The sequence below is a fragment of the Protomyctophum parallelum genome, assembly GCF_964188405.1.
Source record: "Protomyctophum parallelum genome assembly, chromosome: 1".
Taxonomy (NCBI): domain Eukaryota; kingdom Metazoa; phylum Chordata; class Actinopteri; order Myctophiformes; family Myctophidae; genus Protomyctophum; species Protomyctophum parallelum.
In genome coordinates this window covers 94775422-94793031 of record NC_139697.1, presented here as the reverse complement: position 1 = coordinate 94793031, position 17610 = coordinate 94775422, and the positions used below count along the sequence as shown (strand labels likewise).

Below are 17610 nucleotides of genomic sequence, written 5' to 3'. Positions count from 1 at the left end.
TTTACCACATAATTGCTCATTTTCATGCTGTTCATTCCATACATTCTCAAACTGCTCACTCATGACATCCTGTGACTCATGAGCTACACACTCGTAAGCGAGTAGACCATGTTTCACAAGGTTCGCAGTACCGTGGCTTTTTACAAAATCATGTAATTTCTGAGTAACTGGAGATACATCAACTTTCCAACAGTATGAATAAACTGGCGTTGTCGGAGAATGTGATACCATACTGGTCGACAAATTATCAATCAAATCCGATTTTTTCAAAACCAATCCTTTTTCAGTACAGACAATGGTTAAACCTAGTGCACACAACAGGTCTCTGCCTGCTAAATTCACAGGACACTCTGGGACTATGACAAATGAATGCTGCAAATCTGAAATCCCAAAATCTTCACATGTCACGGGACAAGGCTGAGTCATCTTACATGTGAGTGGTGTACCAGTCACACCCACACAAGTCTTTTCCCTTTCTGACAGTCGAAAACCATCAGACATTGTCCTTAGTGATGAATCCGTGGCTCCTGTGTCCGCCAACATATCATACACAACACCATGGACAGTTATCTTGAATAATGGCAGATCAGTAGACTTGTATTTCAAATAGCGAGGTGAAAGGTAAAAAATATCACCTTTGTCAGGGCCGCTTGTGCCAACTTGCACATGCTCACTCGGCCCCTGTAATATGTCATTGTCAGTTGGGGAGCCTAGTCAATCTTGCTGCGGCTGCGTCACAGACACATGCGAAGCTGGAGGACGCGTTCTTGTTTGCTCATATTCTTCCTCGTAGATTTCAACAGTACAGTCCTTTGCCTGGTGGCCTGGTTTATGGCAAGTCCAACATAAGCCATCATTGTACCTATAACCACCTCTGCCTCTTCCTCTCCCTCTGCCGCGCCCACGACTAGCAGATCGAGCCCTATTGGCTGACCTGCCTCTGGATTCTGGAGCATAATAGTCCAACTGTGCCATTTGAAGCCTCTCAGAAGTGGCTTTAGATTTTTTTACCTGCAGGCTCTTCTCCTCTTGGATCACTGCATCAGCATGGACACAGTACTTTTTCACCTCATCCAATCTGGCGCTCTGCCAGCCAACACAATGTCTCACAAAAATTGTCTTTACTTCAGGCAGCAATCCATCCACCAGGGTCTGCACAAACTGTCTCTCCCAGGGAGAATCAGCTGCGGTGTCAGTGGGCTGTTCATTGCCACTGTGTGAATTGAAAATAGGCAACTTCCTAGCAAAATAACAATCAAATGCTTCCCCTGCTTTCTGTGCACATGAGTTAACCATTGTCATGTTTATAACTGGTTTAAACTTAGTCTCAAACGCAGTTATCAGAGCGGCTAGCTGTACCTGATATGCAGATACCGCGTCGACTGACCATTCAGCAGTTGACACCCAATCGGCTGGCTTAACCTCAGCCCACAGCAACCCCATTTTAGTAATGCACACATGTTCTAGCTCTCCTGCTGTAGGGCTGCATTGCAACACCATTTTCCTTAAAGCATTTGCAAATGTTTTCCCATTGTTTTTTGGGTCTGGCAATGAGCCAATTATTGCCTGTAATTCAGTCACCTTCCATGGCCTATAAACCCTCTGGATTCCTCCAGCACCATTCGGACACTCAATCATGGGTGCAGAGAAACTGCTCTCCATAGTGGGCTGGTATGGGAGGCCAGATCTAGTCACACTGGAAGACCCGCTAGGGGAATAGAATCCTCTTGAATAAATCGGAGCACCCCCACGTGGAGTGCTAATTGGAGATGTATATTTATCCTCCTGGCTTCCAACAAGCTCAGACCATATCTCTCCATACTGAGGAGGTGACCCCGGCTGACCCCCCCCTGAGGCTTGGGGCAGCAGCTGAGGAGATTCTATACTCCCAGCTGGTGCTTGTCTCAATGACCCCCCCACAGGGATGTCACCAAGGGGCACAGCAGGGAGTGCCGGTGCAAGTGGGATTGCTGGCACGGGAACAAGCACAACCTGCTGTGGGCCCGGGGGACAATCTAACAGGTCATCCACAGTATGGACAGAAACCATAGTAACTTTTGGACGAGATTTAATAATCCCATTCGTATGATTAACCTTTCGACCAATAATATCCCAGACTCCGACACACTCTCGCATATATGCATAATCCCAATTGGATGGTCCCGATGTGTGGGGTGGAGAAATTAGTTCTCTCAACAACAAATTATGAGCTTTATCGAACGACCCATTCTGTGGAAATGTTGGATCGAAATCCGTCACATAATCACAGAATGGGGTTGTATAGTGATCTGTCCCCGTTATTCCATCGACAAGGGCCTTAGGCCACACATTTTGAATGCTGATGAGTGCCTCATCAGCGCTCAAAGCAACAAAAGCTTTCACATTCGTAGTCATTACTTCAACACGCTTTCTTGAAATAGCCTCATTCTCCCACTGTTTAAGAATGGTCAACTGCTTGGCCCATTTGGCATTCAATTCAGCAGAAGCAGATATTTTCCCTTTTTCAATTTTTGCTTCATATTTCTGTGCCATGTTCTTTCTCAGGGAACGGAGTAATGCGCTACTGAAACTCCCATTTTGAGGAAATCCTAACTCCTTGTGCCACTTTGGCAGAAATTCAACCGATTTAACCCCAAACTTCTCACACATAATCTTAGCAGGGCCAGTAGTCGGGGCCCCTTTTCTTGAGTTAGCAGAACCCATTCTCACACAACAACCAAATAAAAGGGGAAAGAAAAATAAAATAACCTAATCCAGACACTCAAACTGACCATATGAAGTATTTCCGTAGTCACTTTTTCATAAAGAATACTTTGTCCCTACATATAAAATAAATTTATAATGTAGTTAATAGACCTAACTATTAGAGGCACACTTTTTCGTCAATATTACTTTGACTCCACATATGACACAGAACCAATATCTATAATAGGATATTTTATAATTTCATCACACCCGATATAATGTCTAGGTAAAAATGCAATTACACCACTCTCTCACACTCACTTTTCCTTTCTTCTCTGTTCTATTTTTTTTTCTCTCACACTGCCTGCCTTCATACATACACACACACACACACACAGGCAGACCACACAATGTCAACACTCAGGACTTAATCCGTTGTCACAGACAAACCATTCACTCACGTACGTTTCTCTCTAAAAAAAAATATAGCGCTTTGTTTTTATGCTCTTTTAGCAAAGGATCCCATAAGGCAGAGATCAACTCCCCTTTTCTTGTAGTAGCTACGAAGGCAAGATTCTTATCTCCCTTTTGTCAGACCATCCACTCAAGGTCTGGGAATACCATTTAAACAGTCTCCCAACCTATTTTGACCAGCAGCAGGCAATGAATACCCCTCTGTCACTTTTCAGGAGCAATACACATGTATTCTCCCCTTTGTTTGTGGACGGCCTACAACAACACAATACAACACAAACAAAGTATCACCAAACCTTCAAAACACTAATGAACCCAACAAATTGTCTCCCACAAATTCCCGAAACAGACTGCACTTCTACAAGACAATGTACCACAGAAATTTTGGCTAAACAGAGAAGGCTGCCAGGTTTTCCCCACAAAGGGCGCACAATGCTCACCTCGATTTCCTAAAAACCGCCTGGCCAAGGGGCACCCTTCTCCACGTAGCCAAACTCCTTCCACAGTCAGCAAGTCAGCAATCCGGAATCAACGCGGTCGGACCTCCAAAATGTCCATGCAAATCTGTATTGGGAACTCAATTCAGTAAAGAGAAGAGACAAATCAATTGAGGCAGAGAACGTTTTGAAGATTGAGTAATTATATTGAGGTACCATCAAGGAGAACACACAACTTACATTCATGTATACACCACAATGACATGTAATGGAAAACCCACAGCCGTGTGTCACCCCGTCCATTAGCACAGGGAGCCTAGATATACTGCATTAGTCTCCACCCTCCCCTACCCAAACGTCTTAGGAAAAACACTGATCTAACAGGTGGAGAAGTCAAACGCAGGTCTAAGACAATAAAGCAATAAACTTCTATAATTATAGACAGTAAACAACAGCTGAGTTATAAACAGAGTAGAGCTATAGCCTTCAGGCGGACAGCAACAGCTGAGTTATAAATAGCTGGCCTGAGGTGTTTTAGGTTTAAACACTTAAACACCCAAAATTCCTTGACAGGGGTTCCAGGTGCTGCCCAGCTAAGTGATGGTGGTAACCAAATGGGCCCTTATAGATCTTTACCTCTTGAGAGCGTAACATGAAACCAAACGGACCCGTACGGGTCCATTTGGTTTCATTTAACGCTCTCAAGAGTTAGATTATTGTTAAACATCTGCATCACTTAATTTCCAAGAAGTCTACTATGCAATTAGAGAATGTGAAATAATTGTTATTTTGATCAAAGTTTGCCTGTTAACTCTAACCAACATCGACACCGCATGGGATTGTGGACAAAACCTTAAAACCGACAACACAATATTCTAAGTTTAAGCCGGTCTGAGAGGCTATAACTCTCATCAAATGGTGATCAAGTGGCTCAAATTGCCGAACATAAATAATTGACCTATGGTATGAAGAAAGGCTGAAAAGCACTGACCCTATCCTGTCCATGTCCCCGACAGGCCTGGGCAATGGGCCTTGGTATGTAAAGCACTGACCCTATCCTGTCCATGTCCCGACAGGCCTGGGCAACGGGCCTTGGTATGTAAAGCACTGACCCTATCCTGTTCTTGTCCCCGACAGGCCTGGGCAACGGGCCTTGGTATGTAAAGCACTGACCCTATCCTGTTCTTGTCCCCGACAGGCCTGGGCAACGGGCCTTGGTATGTAAAGCACTGACCCTATCCTGTTCTTGTCCCCGACAGGCCTGGGCAATGGGCCTTGGTATGTAAAGCACTGACCCTATCCTGTTCTTGTCCCCGACAGGCCTGGGCAACGGGCCTTGGTATGTAAAGCACTGACCCTATCCTGTCCATGTCCCGACAGGCCTGGGCAACGGGCCTTGGTATGTAAAGCACTGACCCTATCCTGTCCATGTCCCCGACAGGCCTGGGCAACGGGCCTTGGTATGTAAAGCACTGACCCTATCCTGTCCATGTCCCCGACAGGCCTGGGCAACGGGCCTTGGTATGTAAAGCACTGACCCTATCCTGTTCTTGTCCCCGACAGGCCTGGGCAACGGCGCGCTGCTCTTCCAGAACTTCTCGCACCACGTCAGCCCCGGCTTCGGCGGCGGCGGCGGCAACTTCTCGCCGCAGATCGGCGGCCACGCTCCTCCCCACCCCCCCCACCACGCCCCGCCCCCCCACCACGCTCCGCCCGTGCCGCCGCCGCCCCACCCCCACTTCCAGCCCCACCCCCCGCCCCTCCCCCACGGCCACGCCCACAACACGCCCCAGCAGCAGCAGCACCGGCGCTCGCCCGCCGCCTCGCCCCACGGAGCCCCCCCGCCGCCGCCCCACCCCTTCTCGCACCGCGGGGGGGCGGGGCCGGGCGGCCCGCCGCCGCCGGCCTTCGGCCAGCTGCCGCACCTGTCCGCCGGCGGCGGGCTCACCAAGCCGCCCCCCTCCCCCTGGGGGCCGGCCAGCTACCAGAGCCCCTCCCCCTCGCCCAGCTCCGCCTCCTGGAGCCCGGGAGGCGGAGGCTACGGGGGTGGAGGAGGAGGAGGAGGAGGAGGCGGCTGGGGCGGCTCGCAGGTGAGGGGCGTCATCTGGTCGCAGCTTTTTATTCATTTTAATTCAATTTCATTATTGAAATTATTATTAGTAGTTCATTTTTAATTGGTGAACTCATTTAAATCATGTTTAGAATTATTTGAGATAATGTCCATACGTTTTCAAACATTTGCCAGCAATAGCTCACTATGGGCCTGATTCTTCAAAAACGAAATGCGCCAGAGTGTAACGGTGGCGGAAACGGATATCGTATTTATCCGTCCGATCATCCTACGTTGAGAGGACGTGTTATTCAGGGAAGCTGGTGTAATCACTTCATTTGTGCGGATCGCCGAGTGTATCCTTTCCGCATTTTTCCCAAGCGATTCGCCTGGTGTCGCCTGGTTAGTTGGAACATCCACGCCCATTCTACACCATATAAGGGCAACAGGAAATCTCGAAATACGTCATCATAGCCTGCACAGAGGATTTCAATTCTATACAACAGCGCGATGAGCTTGTAGAGTAGTTAATTTTGACAGGATGAATGCACTGCAGGGTTATAAAAAAAGAAAGGCGCCCTGCAAAAGTAAAGAGATATCCGATACTTTTTTTTAAATCAGAGCTGCATTGATTCATTCGGGGAATAGATTAATATCATCTCACTGTCAGCTGTCTGAATGCATATAGTGGAGAATGGATTTGTTCTGAGCATGGACATGTAGGCATAGCTAGAATTTCAACCATATACAGCGGGTAGCCTATATCCTCTTTGTCAGATGTAAGTGCATGGTTCATTTCATGATGTCCTCATATTAAAATGATTCGCGGGAGTCGGGACACTTGGCAAACTTGATTGATCTCATGATGAGATCAATGTAGTAGCCTACAGCCTACACAGCTACAACGTTGCCCATATTATAATGAATTAAGGTGAGCTGGCTTAAAACTGACTGGCCAAATTGCACGCGCTGATGCCATAATGTGGATTTATAGGGCTAATTAGCCCTCGTGACTGCTGTCTGTCTGTCAGACCGGCATGTCTGTGAACCAGAATGTCAGTCGGGCCGGGCCGTGTTCTGTCCTGGCCGGGCTCACCGCGCCGTTATATTAATGTTCCAATGTAAATTTCACCCAGATTGGACTCGGTTCAGCGGCAGCATGCTGCTGTCCGCCCCACACACACACACACACACACACACACACACACACACACACACACACACACACACACACACACACACACACACCGACAGTCAAGAGAACTGACTCACTAAACAATACAGTCACTAACACACACTAAACAACGTTAGATTCGTACAGTGCAAAATGCAGATAAGTGAGTAGGCCTATGTTCTTATTATAATTGTGAGTTTGTTTTTTAACATGCGCGAGAGCCGATCTACAAGCTCACAACGCGTTGTACTGCGAGTAGCCTAGAGAAGGCTGTCAAGTGAGCAGCGCAATCGCGCATGGCATGCTATATAAATATCCTAATAAATAAATAAAAAGGTGTCGGGGCTTGCAGGGGCAGTTTCCTTATGGGACTCTATAGGCTAACTTGCCTCTAGAATGCACTCGGCTTTTATATATATATATATATATATATATATATATCGTTTTTTTATGTGCTGATCGACCAATATGTTGGGGACACATGCCTACATATTTTATCTGAGAATAAATCTATATATGCAAGTGTATGCTTCCGCAAATTTCTCCGCCACCTAAAGAGGTGGCGGAGGATTTAGCGGAGTTTCCGAAAAACCAAAGTCAGCGTCAAGTTCACGGCCATTTCCATGAATTCCAAATTAATGTGGGAAATCCACGTAAATGCCTTTCCGCTAGCGTCACGTCAATATATAAGCGGAAGCGCGTTGAAGAATCAGGCCCAATGTGTGACAAATCGGCTAGTTCTTCCACTTTACAACTTTTCAACCTATCTTCATATACTAATTGGTCCTACTACTGTTCATGATAAAATGCCACAATTTTGTTCTGCTCGGTCTGTGTCTCATAGGAGGGCTGTAGAGTGTGGGCAGTTCAGAAAGCTGTCTACCAATGTCATCATCATTCTTTTTAAACATATTTCTTTGGAAAAGATATTTAGATTTGTATTATCGTGAGAACGATGGCTTCCATTTTTGCATTGCAACTTTTCAGGAATAGAAAGCCTGAAGTTTCTATTAGCTTGGATTCCCCATCGATGATGTCACTGGTGGACGGGTTTCTGAACAGCCCTCCTATGAGACACAGAGTAGAAACATTTTGTGCTATTTTATCATGAACATTAGTGAGGTCCAATTATATGAAGATAAGTTGATAAATAGTGACTTACGGTAAATGGTGATGGTTACTTTAATAAAACATAATTCTAAATATAACATTTACAAATATGCCCTGTCTTGGACAGGTTACATGTTGTTATCATTCGATTTTGAATTAAATATTGTTTTCGTATCCAACCAAGCCTAGAAGATTAAAACCTTAGAGTATATATGAATAGAGAGGGCACCCGAGTTCTCCTTCCATCCACTTGCATTAAGTTGCTCAAAAGCGCATGAGGCGATTTCACTCCTCCTTCCGGGTAGGAACAGAGAGCATTCTGGGATGGATTGGCCCCAAACACATGAACGCGCTGCCGTTGAACGTGCACGAACGCGCACGAGCGTGCTGCCGTCGTGAACGTGCACAATGATAGTCAACGGACCAGCGCGTTCATGTGTTTGGGGCCAGGCTGCAATACCTTCATTCGGCCACTATGTCCATTTCGCCTCAGGGTTTCCTCTGGGTGCCTTCTCTATTCATATATACTCTATGGTTAAAACCCGGAAATGCCATTTGTTTTTACTTCACGACTACAATCATTGAACGTCCGATGCCGTGCTCCTCTGTGGCAGGGCGGCAGGGACTACCGGAGGGGCATGAACGGGGGCGTGACGCCCATCAACTCCATTTCGCCGCTGAAGAAGACCTTTCCCAACAATCACATGAGCGCCGGCTCTCAGAAGTACCCCCGCAACGGGCCCGCCGTGGGAGGGGGCTTCAACCCCAAGTCCTGGATGGAGGACGGCGTGGGACGCAACGACAACATCTTCCCCTTCCAGGTCAGTGGGCCGTCTCTCTCCGACACATTCCGTATGACGTAGATCTGCGTCTTTTGTTCATTCATCTGAGCGCCCGTCATTGGCGTAGTTCTACGTTAAATGGTCTTTTTTTTAATAGTGGTTTTGACCGATCGGGTCGTAATGCTACTTAATACGTTAGCGCTGGTTTGCTAGGTGATTGTGTAAACGGGAATGGTTCCATCCACGGTTCCATACGTACTGTAGATTATCCATCCCAATTCTAGGCATCGAAGGCGAAATGGTGCGCAAATATAGACATAATTGGGCGCCACCTGACGGCAGATCTCATGAACGATTTTCTCCTGATTTGTCTCTCTGAAAATAATATCGGTTTTTGTGGCAGTACGTGGGGAAGATTGTGTGGCTTGTGACGATCGGGTCCAATATTTAGTTCAGCGACCATGGAGCTAAAGAATGGTTCAGAAGCTTTGTTCACGTTCAGAAGCATGTGTTCACGTTCACTATGGTTCAGATGCTGTGTTCAAGATGCTGTGTTCACGTTCACTGTGGTTCAGAAGATGTGTTCACGTTCACTGTGGTTCAGATGCTGTGTTCACGTTCACTGTGGTTCAGATGCTGTGTTCACATTCACTGTGGTTCAGAAGATGTGTTCATGTTCACTGTGGTTCAGAAGCTGTGTTCACGTTTACTGTGGTTCAGATGCTGTGTTCACGTTCACTATGGTTCAGAAGCTGTGTTCACGTTCACTGTGGTTCAGATGCTGTGTTCACGTTCACTATGGTTCAGATGCTGTGTTCACGTTCACTGTGGTTCAGATGCTGTGTTCACGTTCACTGTGGTTCAGATGCTGTGTTCACGTTCACTGTGGTTCAGATGCTGTGTTCACGTTTACTGTGGTTCAGATGCTGTGTTCACGTTCACTATGGTTCAGAAGCTGTGTTCACGTTTACTGTGGTTCAGATGCTGTGTTCACGTTCACTGTGGTTCAGAAGATGTGTTCATGTTCACTGTGGTTCAGATGCTGTGTTCACGTTCACTATGGTTCAGAAGCTGTGTTCACGTTTACTGTGGTTCAGATGCTGTGTTCACGTTTACTGTGGTTCAGATGCTGTGTTCACATTCACTGTGGTTCAGAAGATGTGTTCATGTTCACTGTGGTTCAGAAGCTGTGTTCATGTTCACTGTGGTTCAGAAGCTGTGTTCATGTTCACTATGGTTCAGAAGCTGTGTTCACGTTTACTGTGGTTCAGATGCTGTGTTCACGTTCACTGTGGTTCAGATGCTGTGTTCACGTTTACTGTGGTACAGAAGATGTGTTCACGTTCACTATGGTTCAGAAGCTGTGTTCACGTTCACCCTGGTATTGGAATGAGACTTCTCTGATCAGTTCTCACTCGCCACGGCTTGACGTCTGTCATTTGCGTTCCATAGCAGCCAGCCAGCATTGTCATCTTATGGCAGTGCATCTCAAAGTGGACCCCCAAATCGATCTGTATTTGTATATTATGTAACTTTTCTTTCTTTTAATTCTTCAAAAATATCCAAAAGAAAATCGGTATTTTTCAAAACATTTTCCCCGCACCCCGCTTTGACAACCACTGTTCTACATGGAAGCATGTCGCGAAGTGGTCAAACTAGCAATGGACATAAAGAGTGTTTGAATAGTGTTTTGAATTGGTTCGAGTAGCAATAGAAAACGTGTTCAGAAGCATTCTTCACATAATGAAACCCCAATGTTCTCAGGTATTTCATAAAAAGCCGGGGGGATCCCTAGTCTCTAGAGCCAGACCACTATTGTACATTTTGTCAGTGTAGAACTACTGCCTTCTGAAAAGCCACGAATGGAAGCTGTCATCTGTTGTCATCGCGGAAATATATTTAACCACTTGAACCCCAGCATCTTTATGCTGAAGGGAGGGGAGGGGAGGGAGGTGGGAAATGGCCAAAAATAGCCGGCCGACACGTGTTGTGAGCTTGCCGACCGGCTATTTTTGGGAAAGGCAAGTACAGAGCCAACTCAGGTCCAGTTTGAACAGGGGGTCTAAGTGGTTACATTTTAGAATGTCAGTTTTCTGCTGAGCAGCAAACTGTATATTAATGCTTTGACTATTTACCGTAGGACAGTATGGTTTTCAAGTGCTCGTATTGCACAGTGTAGGTGTAGACGGACGCATTTGGAAATTGTGTGAGCCAACAGTCCAGCTCCAGATACTTGACTGTTAAACTCATTTATCGCCAATTGCGCCTTTTGACGCCTATTTCCGTATGTACCTCTCCCACCGACGGTGCCTTATCACGCCTTTTTTTATATCAATTGATTCCGGTGATCAACTGCGTCCTGGATGCGCTCATAACACCCCGGTTCCGGGGCGGTAAAAACTAAATCTTAATGGAAATGGAAAATCTGCTGCCTTGTGCTGTCTATGGGGATGCGGATTTTTGAACGCTAATATCACAGACTGGACTAAACGACAATCGCGGGGCATGTCTCGTCTCATAGGCCGATTCTGTCATTCAGAGTATAACGTTATCCGCGTAACCACCCCCAAAAAGGCCCTCTGCCCAGGCTCTTCCGAGTGTATATGGAGCTGGCCTGTTCTGACATCATTCTGATATCCATATTTGGGCATGCATGACAAATAACTCCATATATGGGCATAAAAGGGACACATCATAATATCTGGGTGGGGCATGCATGTCCAACTTGCATCGTAAATGCATCAAGACTCTGTGTGTGTGTGTGTGTGTGTGTGTGTGTGTGTGTGTGTGTGTGTGTGTGTGTGTGTGTGTGTGTGTGTGTGTGTGTGTGTGTGTGTGTGTGTGTGTGTGTGTGCGCGTGTGTGTGCGCAGTACGTCTGTACGTCTGTAAACCACGTAACTTGAGAACCGTTTGCCCCGTCGACTTCAAATTGGACACACGAAAGGCCTCTGGCCGGGCTCTGGACAGGGCCCCCCCATGCCCAGGCTCCATACCGTATATCACAAATATGTTCTGACACCTGCATAGACATCATATTTGGGGCATGCCTGATAAAGAACTCCATATATGGACATAAAAGGGACACAGTACAGTGTGTACTTGGATGATTGAGTGACAAATAATACACCTGGAATCTTGACCACCAGTGTTGCCATGTCTGTTAACTTATTATATAAGCATAAGTTTGGGCTTGTTTTTCTTGTGAAGTCACTTTTTTAGTCGCAGATATTGGGTGGTTGTGGTTTTTTTTTGGGCCTGTAGTTTCTTATTTAGGCTCGCTTGATCTTGATGTTGTTTAAACCAGTGGTTCTTAAACATGTTCACGGAAAAGACCCATCTTGTGCCAGGGACCTCTCCATAAGAGATTTGTATTGTTCAAATGTTTAAAGAAATATTCAAAAAATGCAAAAAGAAAACAAATGCTGTTCTGCAAGCTCACAATGTGTCGCATCGCAGCGCGCTGTAAACTTGTAGGTCGGCCGTTTCCAAATAGCCGTAATGCCTAGGCTTCTTTTGGGCTGGTTTTCATAGACCTGGTTGCTTATTTCTCTCGCCCACTGTCTGCATACATACTGTACAACATCATCAGGCCCCTCTATCCGGCCTTAAAGTTGTGCCACAATATGTAGCGTAGCTGTGTTGGCATCTAACAGGACAGATGTCAGAGGTCATCTGCCTCTTGCATAGCCATCCTTCATGGGAGGAATTCACGGCCGAAGTGTGACGAGCCAAACAGATTTGTCTGGAACCTGGCTATAACCAACCAGGACCCAGTATGCAAATATGGGGCGGGACATTGCAAAAAAATATATATACTGAGAGGGAGGACTTGCTAGTATCGCTACACGAGTCTAGGCCGGTCAGCCCCCTCACCTCCCAACCCCGACGACGATGATGATGATGAGTAAGGTGGCTGTGTCACCGCAGTGCTGCCTTCCACGCACATGTGCTTGTGGTGGTGGGGGAAGGGGGAGGGGGAGGGAGACTCTAAATGAAGACGGTGAATGAGAGCCTAAAGTCTGATTTTAGGTCTGCCACAAATGATTATATTGTTGCTGTCCATTTGTATTCCGGGTTCCATGTTACCCACTTCCCTGTTAGTGTTAGGGTTGCAAACGGGGAACATAGACATGCTCCCAGCCGAACTACAATCTCAGCAATGCACGGCATTGTGAGATTGCAGCTCCGTTTTAATGTATTTGTCGCCACTGTGTCACACGGAAGCGAGGGATGTAGAATAATGGTGATGGCGTTACGGGGGTGAGGTGGAGATGTTGCGAGATGACTTTACTAGCGACCTAGTCATGATTGGCTGCCTCCAAAGCCAATGTTAGTCTGATCTGCATAAAAACCCATACTCTGAACGCGGAGCAAGTGGCAACAGAAGCTAACATAAGCTAATGCTATGAGCTAACTGGAGCTAGAGGACAACCATAACTAAACACAGTGAGTGAACCAACAAAATAACGTCAGAAACTAACAAACAGGCGCTACAGTTGGACAGTTCAGAATCCTGTCTACTCAGTCTGTCTCAGAGGAGGGCTGTGGACAGTTCAGAAACCTGTCTACTCACTCTGTATCAGGAAGGCTGTGGACAGTTCAGAAACCTTTCTACTCACTCTGTGTCTCAGAGGAGGGCTGTGGACAGTTCAGAAACCTGTCTACTCACTCTGTATCAGAGGAAGGCTGTGGACAGTTCAGAAACCTTTCTACTCACTCTGTGTCTCAGAGGAGGGCTGTGGACAGTTCAGAAACCTCTCTACTCACTCTGTATCAGAGGAAGGCTGTGGACAGTTCAGAAACCTCTCTACTCACTCTGTGTCTAAGAGGAGGGCTGTGGACAGTTCAGAAACCTGTCTACTCACTCTGTGTCTCAGAGGAGGGCTGTGGACAGTTCAGAAACCTGTCTACTCACTCAGTGTCTCAGAGGAGGGCTGTGGACAGTTCAGAAACCTCTCTACTCACTCTGTATCAGAGGAAGGCTGTGGACAGTTCAGAAACCTTTCTACTCACTCTGTGTCTCAGAGGAGGGCTGTGGACAGTTCAGAAACCTGTCTACTCACTCTGTGTCTCAGAGGAGGGCTGTGGACAGTTCAGATACCTTCCCTAGTGCCTACCAGTGACATCGGTAGGCAGGTTTGGCTTCTATTGCACTCATCCAGTCCCTCGCTGGTGCTGGACATCAGGTTGATACAGTGTAAGAGAGAGAGAAGTCTGCCCACAGTTAGTGCCACAGTATTTTATCATCATAATATCATCATACTATAATTCAGCCAATGTCTGTCTGTGTGTGTGTCTGTCTGTCTGTCTGTCTGTGTGTGTGTCTGTCTGTCTGTGTGTGTGTCTGTCTGTGTGTGTGTCTGTCTGTGTGTCAGAAACACTGTCATAGCTCCACACTGCCTGCACCAAATCACTCCCACCTTTTCACACATAATTTACCATAATAATATGGAGGTCTTCACGAAGCCCTTTTTTCGATTTGACACACTAATGATTAATATTGAATTTATTAGTGAAATATAAAATGTGAAAACGCACCCGGGCGCAGAATTATAGTATGATTTATGGGGGGCAATAGTCCATACAACGGGTAAGGACTAGTTTATCTAAAATACCGACATTTATAGACTCGACGTTTCGGCCATAGCTGGCCTTCATCAGGTTTGGCTTCTCTTCTATGTTCATCATGCTAACTTACCAGGAACGGAAAGGCTGTGGTATATTTTAGCTTGGAAACCCCACCGGTGATGTCACTGGTAGGCAGGTTTCTGAACTGTCCACACAGAGTGAGAGGGCAAAGAAAATGGTCCTATCTTATCCTGAGCATTAGTGATGCACCGAATATTCGTCTGCAGAAAATAAATCACCGAATAGTGTATGCAATTAATGCATTCAAAAGAGCTGAATAAATGTTTTATGGACCCATAAAACATATAATAAGTGATTATTATTCAAGTTAAGTTTTGCCATAAATCAGGTAGTTTTAATTAAGGTAAGGCCATGACAGCAATGGTAGAAAAAAAAATATATAATATTAATCGTATTCGGTTTTCGGCCAACTGTTTCCTATATTCGGTATTCGGTTTCGGCCAAGAATTTCCCTATCGGTGCATCCCTAATGAGCATTATTGTTGAGGGCCTATTATACAACCACGGGTTGAATGTGGGTGAAGTGCTACTTAAAGAAAAGGTTAAAAAAAAAAAGTGAGTAGGCTAGGCTTATTCTTCCACCATTGTGTAATGTGGGTATGCGATATGGAATTATGAGGATGGAGTTACGGGGGGTGCAGGGGGGAGATATGCGAGACGTAAGGCGAGAAATCGGCATCAGATTACCGCCATTAATGTTTGCGAAATGAATGAATGAATGAATGAATAGAAGGGCGTAGGTACGTATATACAGTACATATACCCCACTGCGTGACGTGTAACCTAATGGTGTCCACTGTTACCATGTCATTAATAACCCAGGAACACACACACACACACACGCACGCATGCACGCTCGCGCGCACACCCATAGCAGCCATTGTGAAAAGGCCAGCTACATCCAACAGTATAATGAGATATTCCAGTATGTAGTGCAGATAAGGGGGGTCTTCAATAAGGCTGTCTTCGATAAGGGGGTCTTCAATAAGGGGGTCTTCGTGTGTAGCAAAGGGCTGATGGGATTGATGGAGCGAGCTAAACGCTGGGATGGGGATGAATTTGCTTTATTGATCGAGGCTAAGGATTGATTGATTGGGTCTTGGCGAGAAGGCAGGGGGGGGCAGGGTGGGCTGTTTGCAATGCGCTGGGCAGGGCTGTCATTTTAGTTACTTGAAGATTGATGTTCATAGTCATACAGATTATTGCGATTGACGGTTGAGTTGTGTTTTTGGAGCTGATTATGTGCTATGGAGCCAGGTAGGGAGGAGGGTGATATGAAGACAAGGTGGGGATGGAGGAGGGTGATATGGAGCCAGGTGGGGAGGAGGGTGATATGAAGACAAGGTGGGGATGGAGGAGGGTGATATGGAGCCAGGTGGGGAGGAGGGTGATATGAAGACAAGGTGGCGATGGAGGAGGGTGATATGGAGCCAGTTTGGGAGGAGGGTGATATGGAGCCAGGTGGGGAGGAGGGTGATATGGAGCCAGTTTGGGAGGAGGGTGATATGGAGCCAGGTGGGGAGGAGGGTGATATGGAGCCAGTTTGGGAGGAGGGTGATATGAAGACAAGGTGGCGAGGAGGAGGGTGATATGGAGCCAGTTTGGGAGGAGGGTGATATGGAGCCAGGTGGGGAGGAGGGTGATATGGAGCCAGTTTGGGAGGAGGGTGATATGAAGACAAGGTGGGGATGGAGGGGGGTGATATGGAGCCAGTTTGGGAGGAGGGTGATATGAAGACAAGGTGGCGATGGAGGAGGGTGATATGGAGCCAGTTTGGGAGGAGGGTGATATGAAGACAAGGGGGCGATGAGGAGGGTGATATTTAGCGTAACAAGCCTGCTAAGAGGCTTGGTTCTGCACTGATCTGGGAACTGTGAGTGTTCCTGACTCTGTGGCCGTGATGGTGTCATGACTTAGAATTTATACTTGGCTATATTCATGCTTTAGACTTAATAATAATTTATACTTGGGAAATAGTACATCTACAAGCTTGTAGATCAGCTATTTTACGATCATTTTATTTTAATTTTACGTAGCACTACCACAACCATCTCTTCTCCACTAGTCCCTCCCTAACATTTTAGTGTTCGTGACCAGGTCTCCAGGTCTACCCTCAAGGTAAAATGTAAGCAATCTGTCATGTTACCTTCCATATCCACTTAATCATTCTATGTTACCTTCCACATCCACATAATCATTCTCCGGTCCTTATTGAAGTAAAACAGCTAAGTCCTTCCAAACGGGACAAACGAGACCAGTGTCATTTGGGAAACAAAGGGATATTTATGCCGGGGACAAGCAAAGTAGGGCAACGTTACAAAACACATTTTTGCTGCTGTTGTGTTGACTTGGGGGGGGGGGGGGGAGCCTTACTACTGTTGCACGTACTGTAGTTGTCTGACCTGTCACAGTTATTACATAATCAAAAATGTGGGATAATCGAGATTTATTTTCCATAATCGTTCCGGGTATCGTCTGATCTGAATCCATCTGTTGAAAATGTCTTTGTAAATGTCGGTTATTTGTCATTATCTCTCCTGTGCATTGGTTTCTGTTTACAAAGCCTAGAAGACAAACGGAAAAGGTCTGTGCCTTTATTTTACTCCCAAGAGTGTGCAAATGGAACCACATTTGTACACTCTCAGAGTTAAATTGACACTTGAGGAATTTACAGGGCAGATTGGGGTCCCAGAGACGAAATAAATGAATATGAAGCTATTAAATCGGGGTCCGTGGTCTAATGCATACAAGACTGCGTTGTACATACAAGATGTGCATTGCCATGGATTTGATACGATACGCACCACAATGCAGGGGTTACAATTCAACATATTGCATGTCATGTTGCAAAAATGTTGAATGTAAAGAGGTATATATTGCGATTATAAATCAAAATTGAGGAAAACAGTTATAGCCAATAACAATTTGCTCTGTGGAAGGTTGCTCAGTGAAGTGAAGCCGTCCTTTCCTACAGTACTGACCCCCAGCACCCCAGTGTGTCGATACACTCTCTCACACCCCCTAATGCATTTCAAACTAAGGGTCCTTGAAATGGAAACTGAGCTAGAGTTAGCCTAGCCTAGCCGCACGTCCTGATAGCGCTGCTCCTGTTTGAGTCTCATCTGCCCCAAAGTGCCATTGTCTCTACGCCCTCTAGATACTGCAAGGACACTGTGTGTGTGTGTGTGTGTGTGTGTGTGTGTGTGTGTGTGTGTGTGTGTAACCTCATTTACAAGCGGCAGTAACAG

The 17610-nt window shown here is 46.2% G+C and overlaps 1 protein-coding gene across 2 annotated transcripts in view; it reads left to right on the top strand.

Moving 5' to 3' along the window:
* LOC310862209 (cytoplasmic polyadenylation element-binding protein 4-like) overlaps positions 1-17610 on the top strand; it is an 80095-nt gene that overhangs the window by 9832 nt on the left and 52653 nt on the right. For both annotated transcript variants that reach the window (XM_083769976.1, XM_083769975.1), the window contains exons 6-7: positions 5160-5686; positions 8545-8751. In XM_083769976.1, the coding sequence (XP_083626102.1) occupies positions 5160-5686; positions 8545-8751 (734 nt within the window). The remainder of the gene's footprint in view (positions 1-5159; positions 5687-8544; positions 8752-17610) is intronic.